This window comes from Equus quagga, chromosome 5, assembly GCF_021613505.1.
Source record: "Equus quagga isolate Etosha38 chromosome 5, UCLA_HA_Equagga_1.0, whole genome shotgun sequence".
Lineage (NCBI taxonomy): Eukaryota > Metazoa > Chordata > Mammalia > Perissodactyla > Equidae > Equus > Equus quagga.
Window position 1 is genome coordinate 109,247,398 of NC_060271.1, and position 25,385 is coordinate 109,272,782.

The 25,385-nt window shown below is 40.0% G+C and overlaps 1 protein-coding gene across 1 annotated transcript in view; it reads right to left on the reverse strand.

Annotated features, from left to right (window-relative positions):
• The window catches only part of CRIM1 (cysteine rich transmembrane BMP regulator 1), a 188,354-nt gene that overhangs the window by 46,788 nt on the left and 116,181 nt on the right, over nt 1-25,385 (reverse strand). The window contains exons 6-8 of the mRNA XM_046662888.1: nt 25,153-25,335; nt 22,471-22,668; nt 3,206-3,334 (exon numbers count right to left, since the gene is read on the reverse strand). Coding sequence (XP_046518844.1) covers nt 3,206-3,334; nt 22,471-22,668; nt 25,153-25,335 — 510 coding nt within the window. The remainder of the gene's footprint in view (nt 1-3,205; nt 3,335-22,470; nt 22,669-25,152; nt 25,336-25,385) is intronic.

Consider the following 25,385-nt stretch of genomic DNA (forward strand, 5'->3'; position numbering starts at 1 on the left):
ACAGCTGGGGGTGTACAATCACAAGAACCTGACAAGCAAGTATCTGGCAGTTTGGTTTAATCTGACTCACCTCCCAAAGGCGTGGCTCCAAAGGTGTGAAATAATCAGGGTTGCTAATGGGAGGGGTCGAGAGAAGAATGCTCTATGACTAGACTTCTGTATGATATAGACAAACTGACAAATTCCACTTGGTGTTTAATCCTGTTTGTAGATATACAGTGGCAGTGAGAGAGATGGCAAGAGAGTAACTAGGTCAAGAATCTCTGTATGATGCAATGGATACATGGTCAGAATGGCAAGACCTCAGATGGGGATCTCAGGCAAGAATGATGTCCAATGGCATCCCCAATTCTGATGATTCCCTGCTCATTCATCTACTGAGTACCGAGCACAGCCCTGGGAGACGGGTCAGTTACTTCCCTACTCTGGTATGAACATCTGCCTAGGTTCTCCTATACGATCAAAGCTTCCTCTTAATAGGATTTACTTTGGTAAGATATTGATTTGGCTTCAAATGATGGTATTTCATTAGTGTGTCAGATACAGGAGATTTCCTCTCAGGGAAGTCAGTCTTACATTGCATTCATGTCTGTGGCATTAACACTCGGTACAGCACCTAAATCTCGGTAGGTGTTCTATCTACACCAGGCGAAGGAAGAAAGGAGGGAGGAGGGAAGGAAGAAAGACTAGATAACCCTATAAATAGGTAAGTTTGCAAATAATGGAGGGCTAATAAAGATTTATATATAAAAAAACCTGTTGACACAAAATGCAAGAGTCTCCTGTACATATTTCTCCCTACACGTTAATGAAATGGAGGTGCAAAGCAGGTAACATGCATGGATGTTCCTTTCACTAAGCCAGAATGCAAGACTAACATAAAGACAGGCAGAGCAGAATTTTCCCAATAGTTTCAATTTGCAAAAGCCAGGGATATGTTTTTGACTTGCTTCAGTAACAACTGAGGGAAATTGCTTCTTTGGACTTACGTACAAAGGGCTCATTGTGAAGAGGCAGGGGTCTTATATAAGCATGACCATGTGGCCAAAAAGTTCATAACAGCAAAGCCCAAGGGAAGGTGGCAGGTGAGTTGATCAGGCACAATGAAATCTATATTTTTAGACTTCAAAAATCTCAGAAAAAAATTTAGGTACGCTCCCACGATCAGAAAGGATGTGTAGCTCAAGAGAGATGAGAAGGATTAAAATATAAACTCTTCACGATACAATCACCAATTATCTTGGTGTCAAAAAAGAAACTGGCTATTTAAGCAAACAAATGTGGCTGCCAAGCAGCTCCTTAACAATTTAGCTCTCCAGAGGGAGGTGTAAAAAAGGCTGACCGGTGCATGACATGGACTGGCCCTCCTCCGAACAGAAACAAGCGGAGGATGGCAGGACTGCCCCTGATGGGTGGAGCTCATGGGAACTTTCAAGATGGTAACAAGCATAATCACAACAGTTGTATAAACTCCGTTTTAGCACTACCTCCATCAGGCAGATAGGGTGATGACAACATGCGATTGAGAAAACTGAATCACTCAACTCCTATTTTGTATCTGCCTTCTTTATCAAAAATATTCTTACAAAAGGAAGTGTTGAACAATTAAGGTTAAGAGGAACAAAAAGCCCCAAATAACTGATAAATCTGAAAGTGAGCCTTTGTCTACATTAACTAATTCCAAGTCTCTGAGCCCAGGATAATTATACTCAGAGGCTCACAGGGAATCGGCTTATTATGGAAGCGCTGTCTACATTCGGGAGAGATCAGAGAGACTGGAAAGAGATTTCCGAAAACGAAAGGAGGCCAATGTCAATTCAAAAGGGACAAAGGCTCCTAAAACTACAGAAACTAAGCTTGACATTCACAACTGAAAATTCTGCAGAAGGAATTGTTAAACATATGATTTGTGACATTTAGAAAAGAAGGCAATGACCACCAGGAGCCAGCGTTGGTTCATGAAGAACAAGCCATGCCCCACTAGCTTCATTTTATGTTTAAAATAGGGTTTCCAAGCAAAGGAATGATGCAAATACAACGTATTTTGATTTCAGATAAAATACAGGCCGAAGGTTTCAAGATTTCCTGTGGAGATGGAGCTGACACGTTGTTAGCTGAGTTACTCCACTAAAGGAGCGAGGATTATGGTTCAACGTCATTTTGTAGGAAGGTCTTTAGTGCTACAGGGCCTCTGTCTTTGGTTCTGTACAATTTAATTTATTTTAGTTCAGTGATTTACATGAGGACATGCAAGTTATACTTAGTTAATATAAACTGGGAGGCATAAAGTATGAGATCACCTTATCAAGATTCAAAAATATCCCAACCAGTTGGAAAATGGTTTAAAAGTCTCAGGATAATTTCTTGTTAAACTTGCCCCTCCATTTATATCATTAAAAAAAAAAATCAAATGTTCAAATATAGAACAATGAGAACCACCTAACAGCTGACGTAAAAAGCACCTACTGGTTCTAGCTGCTTATAACCTCAGTCTTAGTCAACAGTGTGTAATTCAAAAAGCTAACACAAACCGAGGCCACATAATAGCACTGCCCTAATCAGACCAAATTCTGGAGTATTTTGCTTGTTTCTGGGCCACACATTTACATAAGGACAATGACATATTGTAAGTGTGCAAGAAGATGAAAAGGACCAAGAAAGTTCTAGAAACTATGTCACCTGGGTTATGGTCAAGGGGAGTGAGGACGTTTATTCTGATAGAAGACCTAGGGGGAAGAAGTGCAATACACCCTATTTAGTTTCAGAGGTCATGGCCTGGAGACATGACTGGAATCTACATGGAGGCAGAGTTGGGATCAACAAAGTGAAGCACATTCTAAGGATTATGGCTGTCACACATGGAATGTGACACCTGTGTGGGTGACCTAGCAAGGGTGCTATAGAAAGAGCTGACTGGGTGGCGGGAAAGATGTTCTCCGAAGCCCCCAGGGTTGCACCCACGTTGCAGCTGGACATCAAGAAGCACCTGAATACAGTGAAATGAAGAGGAAAACCAGAAAAAAGGAGCTGCTCTTCTTCCCCAAACGACTGTGTATTTGTTAGTGTTAAGTATAAATTTTTCTTCTTCTTTCAGGTTGCTAAGGGAATGTCATGAACATTCCGAAAAAGGTATTCAATCACACAATATGCTTTGACAGTTACCACATTAGGTTCAGAAAAAAAACACAGGCTCTTGTATACTCACTGTTCTTGCACTGACAAGTTCGACAACCATTGTGATCAAGTTTGAAACCATAAATGCAGTCCTTCTCTGTCAGGGTGCAGTTGGATAACTCCCCACATGCAGGTGGATCAATTGTGATGTAGGTGGGTTCTAATAATAAAAATGGGAAAAAAAAATCAATGAAACATATGATTACCTCTTAGCTGCTATTCAATCTTTGAAATCCCATACTACAGCAAATTACAGAAAAACTAATCAATAATTTTCATTGAACCTAAACTTTTATAACTTTCATAATAACTTTAACCCCTGAAAAAGAAATACTTAGATTTTTGAAAATCCGAAAGCTCTATTTCTTTACATTTGAACAATTTATGCACTTTTTGGTACTCTCACATAATACTTCTGATGGTCACCACTGTAAAAAGCAGACCAGAGAGGTTAAGATGAACCTATTTAAATTGTTAACTGTTCTTCTATTTCTTCCGGTTTTCTGAGTTTATTTTTTATAATAATCAGACCACAGGTTCCAGCTGCCAATTATCTCACTCTCTATTTTGCAACACATCTGAAATCTGTTAGCCTTTTTTTTAAAGTTACTAAATCAGAGACATTTATGAGACTAGTTTAAAACATTTGGGTTTCTTTTATCTTTTTTATGTGACACTCCTTCGATTATTAAATATGATATGATGGATAACAGTGACTAAGAGCTTATCCTCAGGGTCCAGGGGTTTATGGGAGTGGCAGATTGAGATACAAGTGCTCGGGAGGAACAGGGAGCAGCCATTCTGGGAAGAGATGTGTAGAAGAAACCAAGGCCAGAGGCGACACTTGTACCTTCCCTGCCATGTTAATAAGAAGACTAGTTCTGGGTAATAACAGTAATCACACACTTACATAAAGTGTATTACGTGTCTATATAATGTTTGCAGTGCTCTTCATAAATGCCTTCAAGCTTTATGACACGCCAGTGAGATGGGGAGATGGGTGCTAACATTAGCCCCGTTTTACGGATGAGGAAATCTAGTATACTGACTTGCCCGAGGTCACAGAGTTAATAAGTGGTGGATCCAAGATTCACACCCAGGGATTCTGGCTCCAGAGACATACTCTTAGCTTCTGTGCAATACAAAGCCTGTTGTAATGGTACCTGTTTCGAGTGCATTGATAAGGGACAGTTTATATAATGTTGGATTACGGGAAGAGTGTTGTCAAAGGGGACAGGGACACTGACATATTTATGTAGCCTCTTTTCAACCAAGAGATACTAAGAACTTCAGAGTAAGCTGGTTCTCACAATATCTTTGTAAAGAGCTAAGTACAGAATGTCTCTACCTATGTTTTCACAAATGGAAAATATGAGGTGCAGAGAGGGTAAGTGGCTTATCTAAGTTTACATAGCAACCCAGTAGCAGGCTGGGAATAGAACAGAACAGAGGTTCCTGACCTCCTGTCCAACACTCTATCCATTAGTCCACACTGTCTTCTCAAGTTTCATCTCCTGTTACCATGGAAGAGAGACCAAAATAAGTGTTTTAGCTGCCACCGCTAAGATCAAGAGTTCTAAATTTTTATCCATCTGCTAAAAGGGGCCAGTGATTCAACTCTTCACAGGTAGTAGGCAATGATGACCTGTTAAAGAGATGCTTTGCTCAGCATTCTCCCCGTAAAAATACGCATGAAGAGGGCATACATAGCACATTCTCTATTTTTATGACAACACAGTTTGAAGAACATCTCCCTGAAATTTTTATATTAACTTTCGACTGCTGTAAAATTTCTAATACCTTCAATGACTAGAGTATCCTTTCTGACAAATAACTGCAAATATCAAACGGTAGTTTAAAGTTAGGCAAGTTTTAAGACATAGTGAATTAAATACGGTAGTGCTGCTCTCCTACATTCTCTTAAAAAGATGTATCATAAACATCTTTGGTTTTCAATTCTATATAGCTTTTCTTTTATCATTACTCTTATTAGCCTCCCAAAATAATGATTCTATTTCAGCTTCCGGCCGTAAGACTTGTGATGTCTTGCTGAAATTATTCTAACCACAAATATAAAAGAGAGCAGAGAATGTGTATCAGGTTTAAGTAAACTACATCACAGATTACCTATGGAGGAAGGAGTTAGGTGTATGGTCTAGAGAGTTATTGGAGCAAGGGCCAGGGACCCTGAATGTCCTGTGCTTCAGTGAATGGCTTACAGGTAAAGAAATGTCTTGAGCATATCTACATAGACGAAACCCTTGTATTTCTTACTGACATATAAGTTTATGAGAAACTTTTGCCTTCGGAAAATATATTATGGAAAAATACATATTTGGGCAGATTACACTGACATTGAAAATGCATAATAATCATAGGGTAGTATGGAATTTTACTTTCAGTGAATTTTAGGAATTTGTTAAGAGAATCAATAGTGATGTATATGCTATTTTGGTACATATTATGATTCATGGATGAGATTAGGATTGTAATCTGTGGCTAGAGAGTAAAAGAAAAAAATATTCAGGTTGTTGGAGGACCAGAACTGACTTGAACAGCCCCACACTTTATTCAAATAGCTTCATCAGCTGGGTATGCAGTCACAGGCGTCTACCATGCACACATTCTCCAGGAGAGCAAACACCTTCAATATGCTTCCCTACAACATTCAGGACAAGGGCTTTTGCTCAGTTCAACAAATGAAAAAAACCGCACATAAGGGCTGTTTGGTAGGTACTGGTCCTACTATGCTTCACTGCAAATATTTTAGGTACAACAAGTCCTATTGGATGTCTTCTGGCCTCAGATGATGTGGTAGAGTGCAAGAAGAAAAAAGTTATTTTGTGCTGCTGAAATTACTATTTCCCTATTCACTAATGATGCACATTAGATGGAAGAAAGTGGGAAACACATACAAATTTTCACTCCCTCAATATTTAATATTAAAACACAGAAACCCTCAACAAAACCATTTATTCATGAAAATTGTCAGTTTACTCTGGAACTATTCAATTTCCCCACGACAGATTAGGCTGAATACAACAACACTCATTGTGATATATTATATAGACAGAAGTCTAAAGTTTTTTAAAAGGCATTTTAACATTGTAGTCACATCATTTCATTACATCTAACAAATAAGTATAGTTTTCCTTTTCAAATGCAAACTGGAACAAATTTTAACAGCCTTTTAAGGGTGGTGATGCATCTTTCTGTGGTGCTGTTGTCCAACGTCACTGGAGTAACTGCTTTTTAAAAAAAATTTATTATTATTATTATTCATTTATTTTTTGAGGAAGATTAGTCCTGACCTAACATCTGCCAATCCTCCTCTTTTTTGCTGAGGAAGACTGGCCCTGAGCTAACATCCATGCCCATCTTCCTCTACTTTATATGCAGGATGCCTACCATAGCATGGCTTGCCAAGTGGGTGCCATGTCTGCACCCGGTATCCGAACCGGCGAACCCCGGGCCGCCAAAGTAGAAAGTGCGACCTTAACCGCTGCGCCACCAGGCTGGCCCCTGGAGTGACTGCTGATTTGTAATGGACACACATGCAGGCAACTTGCTGTCTCCGAACACTTAATCTGAAGTCACACATTACGTTCTATTCCCTTTCATCATTTTCACATTTTAGTGCCTGGTTTCCTACCGTATGAGGTCATCCTTATATTAGTTAGATTTCTGTAAGAACAGTATTACAACAGAAATATGCAACTGTATATTATCAAGCAAAAAATCTGACATTATCATAAACAGATCTGAGAGTCTGCTTGGAGTCCAATATATTAATATATAATCTCAGAACTGGTCCTATTACTAACATCAGGGCAATGTTTTGAGAAAGAAGTGCTGTGAGACTATTGAAATTCAACTTCCTCTTCCAAATAATGAACTCCAAAGTGAAACACATTTGATAACATCCTGAATGAGAGTATTTAAAATCAACGTTACATTTACAGTCCTTAAAGAATAACGACCAAGAGCTAGTTAGATTTTTTTGCATAGTTTCTATCAAAGGAAGTTCTTGGTGGGGAAGAGATTTTAAAGAATCTAGAATCATGGTACCATAGTATGATTGTTTCTAATCCAAATAAACAAAGAAACTTGAGAAAGTGTTAGTAAAATACATGAAACGTGACTTTTGCTTGTTAGAGCATCCTGAAATTTGTGTATCGGAAATTGTTATTGTCTCACACTTTCTTTAGTCTATTTAACAATGCTCTGAATATGGAAAATATCCTGATGGGTCTTGGCCTGAAGAACAGAAGATTCTCATTTAAATCCTACATTTCTGTGCTCTTACATTACAGGGGATAAGGTATTGAATTGATATGCCAGAAAGTACATGCCTTTCTAGAAGGATGCTGGCGATGCTGTGTCCTTGGCAAGTCTGGTGATTATCAGTTGAACAGAGGTCCTGCTAAGACTTTTCTGCAGACATTGATGCATCAATATACATGATGCCTGTTGCTTGGAGCAAAGAAAACTGTCTCCCTTTAAACAGGTCGGGCAGAGATGTGTTAGTGGGCCTCTTGCAAAGGAGAGAAATGGTCTCCTAAATGCTTATTTAGGAGAATGAGAAAATACTTGCACAGAGGTGGGGATTTGGCAAGGGGAAATTCAATAAAGTACTGCTTACAGGATCACTCTGAAATTCCATCTCATCTTGTATTGAATCAGCTGAGGAATTAAAGAAATACCTTAATGTCCTCCAAAGGAAGAAGGCTTGAAACAGCAGGAACTCATTGTCTTTGGCTACAACTATTTCTAAAGGGAACCCTGGAACAGCTTCTTTGTGAAGAATTCTAGAAATATTTTCTGAGCCTAGAAGCAATAAAGAACAAAAATGGGTGTTTGTTATGTCTACATCCACTTTGCTGTTTCCTACCCTGCATCTGAGTGGGAACACTATTCTCCTTAACCTGTCATTTTCCTGCGTGATTCTGAAAGACTTTCCGAGTACCTCAGACTGTCCAGAAGAGCCATGTTTACAAGAACCTTTGGGATTGTGTCAGGAGTGCAGATGTTTAGCCACCAATTCTTATCCCAAGTCTTAGAGTACAAAATTCTGGAAGGAAATCTATTACCAAATGCAATAACATAAACAAACACATATTGGTTCTTTATTTTACATTTTTTTAAAACTTAGGGATGGATATTTCTTTCATATCCTAGGAAGCCCAGTAAACCCCTTATCAGTAAAAACATTTCTAGGAAAACATTCATATTTTCAAGATTTAGGGAGCTTCAGACACTAAGTTTCTGGAGAACACCGCCAATATTTTACATTGATGTTCAAGTATTTCCTAGGAGCAATTCTACCTACTCAATGGGGTTGTTAAGGTACTATGATCACAATTTGGTCAAGAGCATAAAGTTAAAATAAAAATCATTATTCTGACTCTTAAAGTCACAGCACTAGACCATAAAATAACCTGATTATTCAGGAGGTATAAATGTGTTAAGCAAATCTAAGTTTTCTACTTTCTTGCTTTTTGTTATTTTATGGAAAATTCTCCAAAAAAAAGAAAGGGAAGTTAGAAGTTGAAACTCAAATTCAACCTTTTAAGGTGCTGACTTGAAGTTTTAATATCAGTCCTATCACCATATTGGATACTTTAACATGTTTGGGACAACAACAGAACATGTACGAATATACTCTGACCCTGAGTTATTTTAAAATGTGTAAGAATTATGTTAATTTGCTTCTGAAACAATTTTTATTATCGCTGGTTTTTATATTTCAGGTAAGTGTAGCTTAAATGAAAACGTTAATAGATGCTTTTAACTTGGTATCTAAACTGTATTACTCCACTGAACTTCTGGTTTTGAATTAATGCATACAAGGTTCTTCTCATTACCTTGATTACTATGAGCTGTTTATCTCTTGTGAATAATACTAATTATCCCCATTGAGAAATGTGTGAAGTACTCTTTCTGATTAGCAACCCTGGGAGGGCTGACAGCCAATTAGTAGCTCCTGAGTATGGGTAGGTGACTCTCGTAAAGTACACTTGTAGAAGGCACACAGAGCCATCCCTTTTAGGTCTGTCTGCAGCACTGCCTCTGTCAGGAGGGTAATAATTTGCTCTGGTTCCAGATCTCGATGGTCCAGGAGTGCTGCCTCACTGTGCTGTGGTGCCTGGCAGGTCTGGAGGGCCTGGCTGTGGGTAGCAGCTGTCTACCAGCCCCCTCGATTCCTATGAATCCATACAAACGCACGCATGCACGCACACACACACACAAACACACTCTAAGAAAAGTCTTTCTGGAAAAAAACTCACAATAGGCAAATTTCTAGAAAAAGTAGTTTTTTAAGGCGGATGCATTTTTTACATTTCTTTTAAAAGTTAAAATTTCAAGTAGAAGTAACAAAATAAATGAAGCTTATTCCTATCTTTCTCTTATTTTTCTTATTACCTCTCCTTTTGGATTTTGATAATGGTTTGCATATCTTATGCAGCTCTTTGTAAATTCACAAGCCTGCTTATTCAATTGTGAGAGACAAAGAGGAACAATTAAGTTCTCTTTTCAGACCTAATTCAGGCACTCTCTTTCTTAAGGTTTTTTTTTTTTGGCTGAAGTTGGTTAAGCGATGCGAATGTCTAACGAGTGAGAAAATTCCAAAGCTTCTCTCACTTTATATGGCTAAATATATCAGGCCTCCTCCAGCCCACCAGTTACTGGTAGCCTGTCTAGGGCCATAAAACTGGACATAAAGTTGGCCAAGACAGAACCAAAGGAGAGAGCTTATCTGCTTTACTGTATCTTCATATGTCATTCTCCTTACCACAGTTGCTTTCAAATGTGACCATAACTAGTAGAAAACCATTCAAATAAATCATCAAACTGTCAACATAATTGCACCCTGGGAAGAGACATACTGTAAAGATGAAATTTTCCCAAATGAAGCTAGAGAGAAAACTCTATTAATGTAGACAATAAAGGAAAAAAAAAAACCCAAAACCAAGGGTACAAAAATTCCCTAATCTGGAAGTGGGAATTTCCAAGGGGTATGAATGTGTATTTAAGAAAGTCTCATTAAGTCATGGAAAAAAATCTCCTACAGTTGGAGTTTTCAAATTCTTTCAGCCACTACACATTTAGTTATCCTTTTTTCCTTTGTATATATTTCTCATAACAACACCTACATCTTTGTAATTTCTAAAGTACTTATCTCAGAGCAGTTCCTTTATTTTAAAATGAATGGTGTGAAAATGTCCCCAAGATTTGTATTATTTTATGGTCAGATAGAGAAGCAATCACGTATTTACTTTAGACCTATTTATTAACTTTGTATGCTTTTTCCAAGGAATCTTGGCGGTTGGACATATTTTTCTTCCTTTACCAATCTCCTATTTAATAGGAAAAGACAGTATGATTGAGATCATTATTAAAAGACTACAAAAGAAAAATTAAAATTTTTTTTTTATGTAGAGTGTGCTATCTTTTTCCAGGAATTCAGCTTGAGAGAGCTCACAAAATGATTGGATTCCAAGAATAATCTGGACCTTTTATACTTGTCTTATATTTTATTTTCATATTATTATTAATTTTCATAAAGAATATATCTTGGTAACTTTTAGCTGGAAATAATCTGTCTTATTTATAAGTACATGTGTATATGTGTGTGTATGTATGCACATTTTAATAGCCATATTCAGCTGGGGGGTGTCAGATGGTCAGAATTCTGTTATCTCAACAAAACTCTTCGGGAAATGGCTGAGGACCAGGGAGGAAGGGTCCTCACATTAGGGGCAATGGTTTATTCATTGTTGATGACCTCAGCATCTAGTATAGTACCTGGCCCATAGCAGTGCTTAGTGAACGAATAAAGAGGAAAAAAGACACCTGAGTACTGAAAGTCATGGCACAGTTTTTGATGGAGATGCCCACCCCCTCCTCCGCCAATATTGTCCCTAACAGGCTGAATCTCTAATTTCCTAAGTTTTGGAGGATCGGACAGAAAAGTTCCTTAGGATCCTCATCACTGCAGCAGTCCCTTGCGCATAGTAGGTACTCAATGAATGAGCTCTGCTGAAGCAGCAAGCTAGCTCAGAAGGCTGTGGTGAACCTGACTCACTAATAGTGAAAATCCCCAAACCCAAGCAGTCCACAATGAGATCCTCAGCGACGATACTCAGTTGCCTAAAATGGGTTCAATTATGATCTGTAGCTTTGGTGTAAGAGGGCACAGAAGTACACAAAGCATTGTAGGTCTCTCTTCAAAATTCGTAACATAAAATCTTGATACTCAAATTTCAATTATCTGGAGAATTTACTTCTTTGACTACCTCATTCCTTGATGGTACCAAATGAATAAGGTATTATCACAATAGTCCTGAAAATAGCTGGGCACTTACTCAGGTCATCAACTCACCTTGTACTGGATGAATGACGGGCACTTTCGCAGCAATTTTACCTCATAATGAAGCAAAGACTGGCAAGAATCAGAGAGAAAAAAGGCAAGAGTCTGGACCAGAGTGTGCAAGTGTCGGTGATGGTATCTCATTGCCTGGAGCACTGACGGGGGCTGAGTAGCCCATTCATTTTACTCAGTGGAGATTTGAGTACCACTAGCCAGGGCCCAGGGCCTGGAGTCTGGCTGGGCAGATGACAAGCGTGAGGAGAGAGACAGCTGGGGAGAGCAGCTCGGTGTTCTCGGGTAGAACTGTATCCCCAGCTGGGGGAAGCAGGCTTTCCTGGAGGTCAAACAGCAAGGTCTAAATTCCAGGCAGAGGCTCAGGGAAAGAACCTGGATCGAAGGCTAGGCTACATAAATGTCAGAATAATAGTAACTGGGTCTTAGCAATGAGAACAGAGCCAGGAGCAAGAATGGCTTTTGAATCTGAGCCACTTTCATATTCACCTCTTACTTTCCTCACCCTCTCCTTTCTCACGATGGGGAGTCTAAAGAGAAGCAATGCCAAGGACACGGACTTGGGGGCAGAAGACTTAGCTTGAGTCCCTGTTCTTTCAATATCTTACAGGTGATGTTGAACCTCTCTGGGTTTCTATAAAACAGTAATACCCATTATTCCTACCTCACAGTATCACTCTAAGGCTCAAATAAGATTGTAAAGAGGGGACTGTTCTACAAACTCCAACGGTTACATGAATATTACAGGTTGCTATAATTATTGTTGTAATGACTATCCCGCCCACTCACAGCTAGAACTTGTCTCAGATGACAGCTAATTATGAGCCCTTTTGCAGGCCTTAAATGTTCAGCTGATAAATGGTATGACAACTGGCTTGGCATTCTGAATCCTGTCCATTGTAACTTAAGCATCATTTTCTATCTCCACTGATAACATGAAAGGCATCTGAGATGTGGGTGGGTCCATGACATCCTTTCATATGGTCTGGTAAGCTTTGGAGCGTGTTAGTGACCAGCCACTGGCGCCTTTTACATTTGCTGAGTAGCAGTCTGATATCATTGTTTTGCATTTTGACTGTGTCGTGGTGTCTCGAAGAGAACAGAAATCTCTTCATAATCAGCTTATCCGATGTGAGTTGAAACAATGATTCTGTGTGCCTGGCTGACCCCGTTCTTCCTCTCCCATGATGGAGGCCTTGCGGGACCTTTAGGGATGAGGGCAAACTCATCACAGTATAATTTACTCTATTCTGGTAGCTTTTCCAGTAGTTCTCTCATTCTCAAGTTGAAAGAGAATACAGAAGATCCATCTCCAAAGGCTGTCTTTGATTAGCAAACCCTAGTTCCTGTAGGTCATTAACCTGAAACTTAGGTCAACAATAAGAGATAGTTCAACCAGTGCTTTCTTAACCATAATACTGGGGGTGTATCACTTAAATAATAACGTTCTCAGTATGTCTGTCACAGGACTGTGGAGCATGCCTGTTGAATTCATCTGGCCTAAAATCTCCATGTAATCTTTTTAAAACTTGGTTCCCAGAAAGAATGAGAGATTCACAGTCTTGAAAAGATATGAGCTTGCTGATTCCTCTCAATATGCAAGGCCTGAAGCCATCCCAAACTGACAGCTTATTATCTCTGAACAGTTTTTAGCTTCACTAATAAAACAGAGACTCCCTGATTGTTTTAAAAAGTGAGCTGATGTGCAGGGCAATAGCTTTCCAATTAAGGTGAAAAAGAACACCATCCTTTGGCTTCCAACTGATGCCCACACTAAGGGTCTCAAGACCACAGTGCAAGACACAGGCCTAGGCAGCCGGTAGGCCTCAAAACATAAACACGCATTACAAATACCTTGCTTGATTCCAAAGCAGATTCAAGGCAGCCCCAAATTATATCATGTATGTATACTTTTTTAAAGAGAGGACACGAGGACCAAGGTAAATTTTAAGTAGAAAAGATCACCCTGCAGTCATGGATGAGGTCAGCACACACAGTGCATCTGTGAGGTCCTGCCTGGTTGGGAAAGTGGCTTCCAGACTCAACTCTCAGTGTGCTCCAGCAGTCAAAGCGAAAAATCAAACCTAGAGCACTATATGACTCACGGGTCCCCAAGGACCAACTACTTGTTGGCCTTAGAATTTTCTTGGGGATTCTTAGTTCTGTTTCATGATGGTGCTGCAAAACAAGAGCTGGAGGCTGGAACTGAACCTTATTTTCGATTGGTGGCTGGCATTAAATTCCGTGGTCTCCGATGGTCCAGATGCCTGAATTGGGCTCAGTTTCAAACAAATATGATAAATCCAGCTACCTTCTCAGACGTGAAAGCAATTCACTTGATGTGTAAATAGGTATCCTATAGATATAAATGGTTAAGTAAAAATGTGGTTGAATTCCCAATAGTTAAACTCAAAAACTTGTAAGATGGAATACATCACTCTCTCTTTGAGTTTCCGACAAATTTCAAAAAAGTACTAAATGTTCATTTTTGCTCATGTCATATCAAAATCAGATGACACTGATGATACGATCCCTAGACCAAGATCTGGCACTGCTGAGTCCCCTGGCAACAGATTTCCCAATCTGCATGCTGATGGACACAGTGAGCATCTGGGAATCTCAAAGTGAGAGGCTGGGATGTGGGTATGGTCCAGCTCCCTGCTACCTCAGCAGCCACTTGTGATGGGAGATCCATGAATGGGCAAGTGATGACCTTTAGCAGACATTTTCACTTCTTCAGTCTGTCCTGTTATTTGACAATAATATCGTGGCAGACATTTTATATACTTGTGTGACATTTTATCTTTAACACTCAGATAGACATAGCACAGAAAATACTTCCAATAGGGCCTTTAAAAACAATTCACTGGGTTACTCACTGTCTCTAATGCTAACCCACACGTATTAAACAATGTGAAATCATTTTGTTCTTATAGGATCAACTTAAGACTACACAATAAAACGGTTTAAAATGGTACAATCAGAAGTGGAGTTACAGAACTAAAATATTAAAAATAAATTATATTGGAATCACCACCTCTTTTAAAAGTTATTTCTATAGAAAAATTGTTTTAGTCTATTCACTTGAAAATATGTTTAAATGGAGCACCTGCCACTTCACAAAAATGTTGTAATATAATAGATGACCATTTAAATACATGCCTCTAGCCCCTAGAAGTCATAAAAATACTACGTAGTAAGTGAATTGATTTCTTTTTTAAATAAACACACCAGGAGTTATACTTACAAATAAGTGTTATTGCTAAAAGCACTCACTTTCAGAGGCGACGTGCTTGTGCTAAAATGCTGTTCATGCTAAAATTCTATCTGAAACTTCTTTTCAGAGTTGCTTTCAGAGCAAATTACAATGTCATGGAAGACAAAGTGCCTTTATTTTACCGTCACTTTTTGCTTTCTCTGAACAGTTTTACCCAGCTACATCATTCACCTTTTTCACCAGACTTAGACGTGAATGACTCTGACTATTTCCTAGAGTCTGATAAACCTTTCAAGTCAGGGTTTACAAACCTAAGGATATTCAAAAGGATGTACGGCAAGCTCTAACGTTAGCCAACAGAGAAGTAGCAAAAAAATTTTGAATGACTGTATTTCTGCAATAACTGTACAGTTTTCCCATACAGCTATTTTGAAAGGCAGAACACTTCACTTGAATATGTAAATCTTCGTATGTTTAAAAATAATTTCATTTCTTTATAGTTGGATCTTGTATTGGTGAGAAATAAGCTCCATATGAAAAGTGCTGTCAGGTGCTTAAAATACAGGTGAGTTGAGACCAATCCATTGCTTAGAACTGAGGCAAACAGTGGAAGGAGATGAAGATGAGGATTTTAAGATAAGATGGTCTAACACAGCCATGGTTAGGTAAAGGAGGACATCTCTTGAAAGCTAGACAATGTGATTACTAGTTAAAACGTTAAATTCTATAAGGTTGACAAAATCTAAAAGGAAACCAATTCTGCTACTTCTGGTCCAAGGCTGTCCCATAAAGAAGATGGAATCTTTCTTTTTAAAGTCTGCAAACCTTTTCTGAAGGGCATGTCTCTTAATAACCTTCATTAACTTCTGTTTGGTTGCCTAAGAGTTGTCTCTTATCCAAAAAAAGTTTAACACAGTCTCAGTAGAGATTGTGTTTATTTAAGCTTGTTGGAAAAACATTCCTATCATTTCAAGAATGACTAAATATTTTTCATTCACATAGTTAGCATTCCAGACTATGTTTTCCTGCCTCTGTTGATTAGATGAAAGTGAGCAGGCCCAAGTCTGAACTATTAGATTCAATTATTATCTTAGGAGGAAAATTATGAGACTCCCAGCAATAATGCCCTTTTAGGTATGGGAAGTGGACAGCAGGGGAAATAAAGAGGAACCTGCCCCCTTGCAGGCCACTTCACCAGGGAAACACTTAACAGCCGGGGCTGCTGAACGCTGAAAAGTCAGAGGCTGAGGTTTTCCTAATCATGTGTTTCAGAAGCAGCTCTGAACAATAACATTCTAATGTTATTTGAAATACCTAAAGATATTTTAAATGACCAGAGAAAATCAAAATACTATGAAATTCATCCAGGAGAAATTTCTGATGGTTAGGTTAAAGACTTAGGTTAACATGTGGTCATCTGCTATACATTTATTACCCAACATATGACCTTATTTGGACAAGCAAAAAAACAGACTGTGCTATATTTTAATTTCCATTTATGGAACTAGTTTCCAGGACACTTAAGAGTTAAAGGATGAAACCAAATGCCTAACAGTCTTTGAGATATTACGAATATTTTATTATTCTCAGCCTACTAATAATAGCACACTATGTGGCACTGAAGCAATACCACCCATAAACTGGGTTTTGATCCTTGTTATGTGCCAGAATGTTAATATCATGTAACCCTGTGCCATCTTTGACTTTGCTGCCTCTCAGGTCAGCCAAACTATGTTTGATTCCTTGCCACAGAAGCAGTAGCTTAATCATTTGAGATACTGTTCGGTGAGGAAGTATTATGGGCAGGGCTGGAAACATTTTTTGTTGTTTCAAAGAATTCCCACCCAGATATGTGCCTGGTACAGACTTTTCTGGCAGCTCAGTAGAAATCTCATTTGAAGGGCAGCTTGATTCAAACTATATCATTAGCATCAATATGAAAGAATATAGCGCTCCTATAAAATTAGGATTGATGAGGAGGGGGACAGTTTGACAGCTCACAGACCTCCAGCCCTTTAGAGGAGCACAGCATGCAGTCTATTGGGTGAGCTGATGTTGAAGTGGCTACCTAAATCCATGCAGGTCAATATACAATGCCCTCTCTTCAACACTGTCCCAAGTGGGACCAGGATTCCCCAAGTAAGGAATCCAAGAGAGCCAGGTGGCAGGAAGAAAGATAGTTGATTGTCTGGTTTAGTTGCATTCCATCCTAAATCCAGAGAATGAGAAAGAATCCACGCACAGGGACTCTCTTATTCCTCTACTTCAAGAGTTGGTTAAGTCCAGGTTAGCAGAACTATTAGGCCTATCTGAAACTCAGCTCAGTTTCAGATAATAACTGCAAATAACACTCATTTTAGGTTTTTACTATGGAAAACATTTCAATAATACTGAAGTAGAGAGAATAATATGATGGACCCTCATATACCTATTACCCAGCTTGGACAATCTACAAATAACTTTTGATTTACTGACTGAGATGGGAAACGGGTTTCGCCTTTGTTTCAGAGAAACAGAAGTATTGGAACAGAACTACCCATTTGTCCAAACACAAGTGGGGAATTTATTTACTGACAACTCAAACCATATATTGAATGTTACCTTGTAAAATATTACCTATGTTGTTCCTAGTTCTTGAAAAGTGATATGCTAGGTGTTGGCTTGGAAATCCCCATGGTCATCAAAACCATCAACTCCTCCCAGCAGGAGACTCTGCACACACTGGGCCTGAAGAACACTCAGGTCACAGTGGCCACCTGGGCAGGGTCCAGACACAGCCCAAGACGGGACAGCGGATCAGGCCTGACATCAAGACTTCTAAGTGATGATGAAATTCTTAACTCTTGCATCAGGTGTTGGAGCCAAGCTGGCCTCACACCTGTCCACATCTCTTGTATTTTTCTTATTGAGTCATCATGGGCATGTCATATACATCCTGCAGCCAAAATTTCCCTCCTCAACACCTTATCTTACTTTAATTATAAAACAAACAGATTTCTTAATGGAAAATGGCACTCTGCCCTTAGGGTCCCTCTGACATTAAGAATCAACTTAGGTGGCATTTATGCCTGAGGTTACTGGAAAAAATATTAGCAAATTATTCTCAATACTTAATTGTGATGTTAAAAAAAAAAGCTAGCTGAAATAACAATGCAGTGGCACCTGCATGTTGCAAGGCACGACTTAAAAGCAGTACATTAAATGTGAGAGTGAGCCCTGGCTAGTCCGGGGGAGACCACAGCTTACAAACCAGTCTTGAAAGGCCCCCATGGCTGCCCCCGGGAGGGAGCGAGAGCTATGTGCTCACCAGGAGGGCAAGCAGTCAACCTGAAGCTAATTGGTCCAACTCGCCTGTAGACATTTGGGCCTACCATGTGCCAAACACACTTCATGTAACACTCTGCTTTCTGCTCTCAAAGTGTATTCTCAAATATAAGCATTCTAACATTAGCCTTTCTTCAACTGATCAGGGATCAGCATTTTTTTTAATTGCAGTAACACTGGATTATAACATTATATAGCTTTTGGATGTACATCGTAAGGGGTCAGCATTTGAGGCTGTGGTTAAGGGAATCCCACAGCAGGGTCTACTGCCTCACTCAGCTAAGGAGGAGGTCTGCAAGAGGAGTCTGGTTGTGATTTCCCACTCCAGTCTTTCCCTCCCTCCCTAACTCACTCACTCACTCATCATTTGTTCATTAATAGTATTTGAGCACCTACTTACACGTCAGGTGCTGTTTTGGGGATTCAAAAGAATAGGGTAAGCTCCTCGCTCATGGGGAATGCAGCCCCTTTCAGGTTACTGGCAAGAGGGAGTGCAGTGCACTGCTTGTCGCAGAGGCAGTATTCCCGCAGGGTCCAGAACCTAGGCTCTTGGGCCACACTGCTCTGCCACTTTCAAGCTGTATGACTTTGGGCAAGTTACATGACCTCTGCACGTTGGGTTCTGTGACAGTAAACTGGGATGAGAGTACCTGCACAAGAGGGAAGTTGTGAGGATCAAATGAGCTGACACTTTGAAAGCACTTAAGCCTGGCTCATAGTAAACGTGCAAGAAATGTTAGCTACTGTTATTAAGGGCTACAGATAAGATGACGCGAACGGTGCTAGATGCGACAAAGACCTAACTCTCCTGCCCCCCACTCTCCCTCTCCTTTTTTCTTTTTTTTTTAGTTTTTAAGCAGATAAGGACATATCTTCCAAGCATCACTTAAACTGCACACTTTATATACAATTTCATGCTTTTCCATCTAGCTCCCTACAAGCGCCAGAAAATAAAAATAATGAGATTGATAAACAAGAGCAGACATAAAAAACCCAGCAGAACAAAACATAAGAATACAATTAGTTACAGACTTACAGACAGGGATGGCTTATCTATATACCTGAATTGGGTGTTGACAATAACTTGGTAAGACTTAATCATGAGAGTACTTAAGTGCCAATTTAAAAAGCACTTAGGTACTTGTGAATCGAGTTAGTTGTCAAGTAACAGCCTAGTCTTTAAGAGCCCCCAGGTTCGTGTCCCCAGTCCTCCAGGAGTAAGCAAGCACATTATGTTGTCACTTGGAAGGTATGTATCTTTAACAACAACAGTCACAGCAAGATTCTTCTTCCCGGCAGGTCCTAACGCACCATATTTGGGGAGGCAGTAATTTATTTAGAAAGAATCTAAAACCACAATCCCTGTGTGGGGTCCTTTCACCTAATTTCAGGCTCTGACTATGTACCTTGGGACTGTAGCTAATAGGGTGAGCGCCAACATTTGTTATGCAATTGTGCCCAGAGGAATTTATTGTGTGTGTAAACTGCATAAATACCAGTGTTTCTGTTTTTCTCTAAATAATTCTGGCTGATGGTTTATTTATTACACATTAACACCTTGCTTTTTTCTTATTTCATCTCATCCTTTTGCTATTCTGAAATCACTTGAAAGTATTTAAAGGATATTGGATAACTGCTGAGAAAAACATTTTCAAATAGTTCCACAGACTTTCTTGGATCCTATAAACTAAGCAAAAAGATTCACTTGCCCTGTATTATTCTGTAAGTTTTTTATTACTACTACTAACTAGTATCATTATCTTAAGCTGTGCCCTGTTTTTGATCTCATACCAAAAGAATCTGTCGTCCTATTACATCTTAAAATTAAAGTTACTGGAGAGCAAACATAATCTTGTATGAAACTCACTACTTAACTAAGTTAAAAACAAAAACAAAACACACAAGATAAATTAGTTCTCTGCGAGCTAGACGATGGAATCTTCTGAAAGGCTCCATGCAGAGAGTTACGTGCTAGAGCCTGCAAGACACAGAAGGGAACTGAGACACCAGCAGAACTTCACAGCTTGAAATAAAGACGCTGAGTGCTGGCGAGGTAGAGGCGGCTTCTGGACCTGAGGCTTGAGAAGAGAGCCAGGATGTCTCAAAGCCATCCTTGCCCTGAGGTCCTCAAATTAGGGTGAGAGGGCAGGTGGGAGATCACATCAAAACCACCTGGAAATGACTTCCTCCCATCACCCCAAGCCTGTCTCTGCTCAACACAGGCCAAAAGCTGGAAATGAGGGGGAGATTAATAAAAGAACTAGAAATAGGGGCACGAGTAAACTGAGGTGACATGTGGGAGCAGGGGAGGCAGACAGAAATATAGCTGCATCCGACAGACTTCAGTTTATCTCAGCTCAGCTACATAATGGCAATGGACCTTGGAGGAAATTATCTAAATCTCTCTAAACCTAAATCTCTTCATCTCTAAAATGGGACAATAAGGCCTTCAGCACAGTGCTGTGAGGACTGAAGGAAACAAGAATGACTATAAAGCACTCACTCCACAGTATCTGAATACGAACACTGCTTTTCTTCTGGTTTAATTTAAAAAGCCTAAATATTTCTTTGACATTAACTAGGAGTTGTCCCTTATTTATCTTTGTGTCCAATGCTGTATTTGGATTACAGAAGGTTCTTAATAAATTTTTTTGGAGTTAATGGCTGACCAAACTCTTTTCTCAAACAGTGGACGATTAGATTACAACTCTAGGCAGATGTTACAGAGACCAAACTCCATGAGATCAAACTAACATTCACTGCCTATCCAAACATCTACATGACTTACGAATAACTCAGTCAGTTCCATAAATATATCCATATTTCTATTCACCAACTGCTTCCCTTTTTTACTTGCCATGAAGGATATGCTAACGAATGCAAAAAGGTAAGTGCAAAAGGACTTTCCTTTCCTTCATTTACTTTCAGGGGAAAGGCTCGACTTTTTCACAAGTTTTTTCAGTCTTTTAACTTTCTGATTCAAGACTCATGAAGTTAAAGTGTTTACTGGATTACTTATTTATGCTTTTTTCTTACATTATCATGCACAAATACTTCCAGTTGACAACAGATGGTCCCTAATTCTTAGAGAGAGATATCCCCACCTCTATCTGCTTCAGCAAGGCACCCTCTCTCATAAAGCCGACTGTACACCATCATACATACTCCCGCACACTCCTTTTTTTAGGGCTGAAACACTGCCTTTAGGGGATGGGAGGAGTGTACGCATGTGTGAGGGGGTGGGAGATTTCCACCAAATTGGTCATCTGGAAGCTATAAAGTTTTGGAGTGTGGCAGCTGCGCTCTGAGTCGAGTAATGGTGAGGGAATTGGTGATGTCAATAGAACCAGGGTCCTCCAGCTTAAATTTTTATATGATTTTTAAGGTCTTTAATAATTCTAACCCCTCAGAGGTTAATGAAGCTGGTCATGCGAACTCTGAAGTCTGAGTTTATTAAAATTTAGGTAGAAGCAAAAGACTTCTTGATATAGGACTTAGTCAACTTAACCGAATTTCTGAAAAGACCTGTCAGTTTCTTAACAGCTGTTTTAATTCTAGAAGGATCCATCTTCAACATGGATTAATTTTTGACCCACTTCAGTTCATTTTACTATGCAAATATGCTTCTTGACGATGGATACTCTCTATTGGATCTGTCAGTATAAATATTCAATCTCTTATCTGTACTAACAGACATGGACAGAGGATTAAGACCAACTTGGGTAAGTGTGCAAAGAATCTCCCCAGGATGAGAGAAATGGACCAGAATAGGGGTTGAGACAGAAAGACTAGTCCAGGATGCCTCAGTTTCCTCTCTGTTAAATAGGAAGAGACATAGTGAATGTAGGTAACCAAGACATGAGCAAACGCCTGAGAGGAATTGCCAAGCCACAGCCATGGCGATATTAGAAGGAGAATGGATGCTAGGAGTGAGGAGCAATGCAAACTGCCTTTGACAGTTCCAGGTTTTTCTTCTAGCTGTCAGGACTCTTGGGCTTATGGAAGCATTACAAGTTGAACATGCTACGCTTGAGTCATGGGTCTTATTTCCAATTTTATGCATTGCGTTGACCTTTGGATGTTAATTAGGCTTGAAGTGAACTGAATTAAAAAATACATATTTGGATATTGTAAAGTATTCGGATAAGCATATTTGCAGTGGCAAAATAAAGACCACACCATTCTTATTGTAAATTTGCAACATTAGCCCCAAATGAATAGTTTAGGCTGTATAATAAATTCATCTGCAACAGGAAACAGCATGAAGCAGACATTATGCCTGAGGAAATAAAAAACAAACAAGAACACACTAGTAGAAGCTTATCCAATACGAGACATTCGCCAGGGACTCATGAGAATCTCTAAGGTTTACCTTCACACACGGGGCAACACTCCCCAGGCACTTTCACAGGGTTCATGCAGCTCTGTCCGCAGGCTGTTGCAACGCAGTGGGGCTCTCCGTTGATGCACTGGCAGAACGTGCAGTCGTCTTCCCGCCACCGGTCCCCATGGGCGCGGATCTGACCATTGGCATAGCAGCCCGCAGGATTATTAAAAGGATACACTGGATCTAAACGAAAACATGAGTGCAGAGTCAGACTGAGGGCATTCTAAATCTTCTCTCTACCTGCACCTAGAGACATTTTTTTCCCAGGTTCTAGTCATCAGCCGTTCTTTTCCAGCTGTGATCAGCAGAAGCTCAGGCTTGCATGAGGTATCTCTAGGGAGACATGCAAAAGCAGCTGTCATACTGAATTTATGTCCACCCATCCTGACACTGCAGACAGGGCAGGGGGTCTGTGGCATAAAAGCCAATGTGCAGGTGTTAACACTTCATAAAGTAGCAAAACTTTGTGGATAGAGCTGTGGGTTGGTAATTAGAAAATACAGATCCATTTTAGGTCTGACCATGTCTTCTGAGTTGTCGATTTAAATGTTTATCACACCTCAATTTCACCACCTGAACAGTGGAAAGCACAACGCTCCCATCTAGTTAGGGTAATCTGTAACTTCCAGGACTAACTGCAGCCTCCCTCTCTCATGGTGCCTGGAACTCCACGGGGATCACAGTGAGGAGGATGGCAGGCTCCTACTGTGGCCTTATTCACCACAAGGCTGACATTCCTTGTCTAAACCACATACAGCCTGGTTCAGACATACTATGAGCCTCTGCTTGTGCCCCAGAGGGAAGCCTGTGAACCTATGCCATTTTTCCCCCCACAAGCTGGGCAGCCGAGCAGCAGCTGAGGTTGGGGAACCTAAGTAGCTAAGGCTACTGTAAAAAAAAAAAAAAGCGTTTTCTGAGATTATCGACAAAGACATAAATACTGCATACAAAATCCCCAAATATCCTTATAATGACAGCAGTTAGATACATCACTCGATTTTCTTTTTCAGAAACACATAAAACCTGGCCTCAAGAAACAAGTGCTGCTGTGCTGGGCACAAAGTCCAGGCAGTACTGAGTTTCGTCCTCTTTATTCTAAAGAGGTAATAGGTGTTATAAGAAGTTAGAAGGCCAAAATTTAAAGTCATGCAGTCACAGCTTTAGAAAGGCAGTCTGCCAGAGATGGAAGCAGCCAAGAGACCCGAGTGAGATAAGACTTTATAAATTTCTTTATAAAAACTACTGCACTGCATACTTCATTTCTACTTTGAGCCTAGATCTGAATTCCAGGAAGTGAGACATAACCGGATCTGTGCCCAAACAACTCATTATGATTATTACATAGAGGTTCTATCTGTGTTTTTATACCACCAACTGTTACATAGTTTCAGATACTATTACAAACTGGGGGTAGCTAGGGAATAAATCAATTGAGAAGGGTAAAAGTTTGATGTGATTTTTTTTTAAATCTCCAATGACACCTAAAAAGTGAACCACCTTTCTCCTGTGTTGGCTAAATAATTTCTAATGGCAAAGGACTTCATTGTTATGAACAACTGTTCAATGTTAGCAATGCAGTCTGCATACTTTATGTATCTTCAGATCTTCAGTATTATATGGTAAATTTAGCTCAAACATTGAAAAGAAAAGGGTCTTAGAAAACAAAGCGGTATGGATCATGGCCGACGTTCTGTCCTCCCATTTCACGTGTGGAGATGAGGGCAGGGTGAACCTCAGGCACAAGGCTGGCATGTCTGACTCCAGACTGAAGGTCTGTGGCCCAGTCAGGACAAGAAGGCTCACACGACCTGAATTCTGGGGAAACACAGCAGGATGGTCAGACCAGAGGCACAGTAAGGCGTGGGGGTATTGCTCATGGTCTCACTGGAGACTCAGACAAGGGACTCTACTTTTCTGAACTTCAGTTTCCTAATCCTTAAAATGTGTGGGTTGTAGTGAATTATATTCAGAGTTATCATTCTGAAATATTTATTATTTAAGAATATCAGAGATGGGAAGGGAGGGCCTGTAGGAGGAACATGGGACTATTACTTCTTCAATGATGAGGGGGATAGAGGAAGGATCTGCCCACAGCCACCTGACACTTGGCTGGGCCCTGAGTCAGTGTCACCACCATGCCACACCACGACCCCACTCTCACCGCCACACATTTTAAAAGGAGGGGTTGCCACAGGGTCCGACCCCACCTGGAGTGGCATGGGTATCAGAAAGGAGGCAGGGTTAGTTCCTCCCTGAGCCAAATGACGGAGACTGTCAGTGACTAGGGCTGTCCCGTCCTAGCTGAGCAACCCTAGGAGAGCAGGGGGTGAATTCTAATGTCAGGGTGACAAGAATGTCCCCAGGACTTGCTGAGGAACTGCTAGAATTGTAGGGGAGGAATAGAAAGCACTTCCGGGGAATCTCATGTTGGCCCATGGAAACAGGTGACCCATTGTCTATACCTAGGGTGTAACCTCCCTCAGAGAAGTATTTTCACACAGTCTACCTGGCATTATCAAAGTCCTAAAAGATAGACCACAATGTCATAAAAAGGGAATGTCTTAAATATTCCCTCATTTTTGGATGAAACTGAATTAGGTCAATTTTGATGTTAAAACTCTGAACCATTTATATTCTTATTAATCTTTAATTAGCCACTTTTCCTACCTTCGCACACTGGGCAGCACTCCCCTTCAGGCACATAGTACCTCTCGCAGTTCAGCTCACCGCACTGGGCAGTGAAGCAGATGGAAACACCCCCTTGGCATCGACAAAATCGACAGTTGTCCATTCGAAACATATCCCCATCATTATATTCCACATTGTTGAATACACAGGCTGGCTTTGTTTCTGAAAGGAGTTCAAACAAAAAAGGTACATTCAGTCTTTTTTTTGGTGAG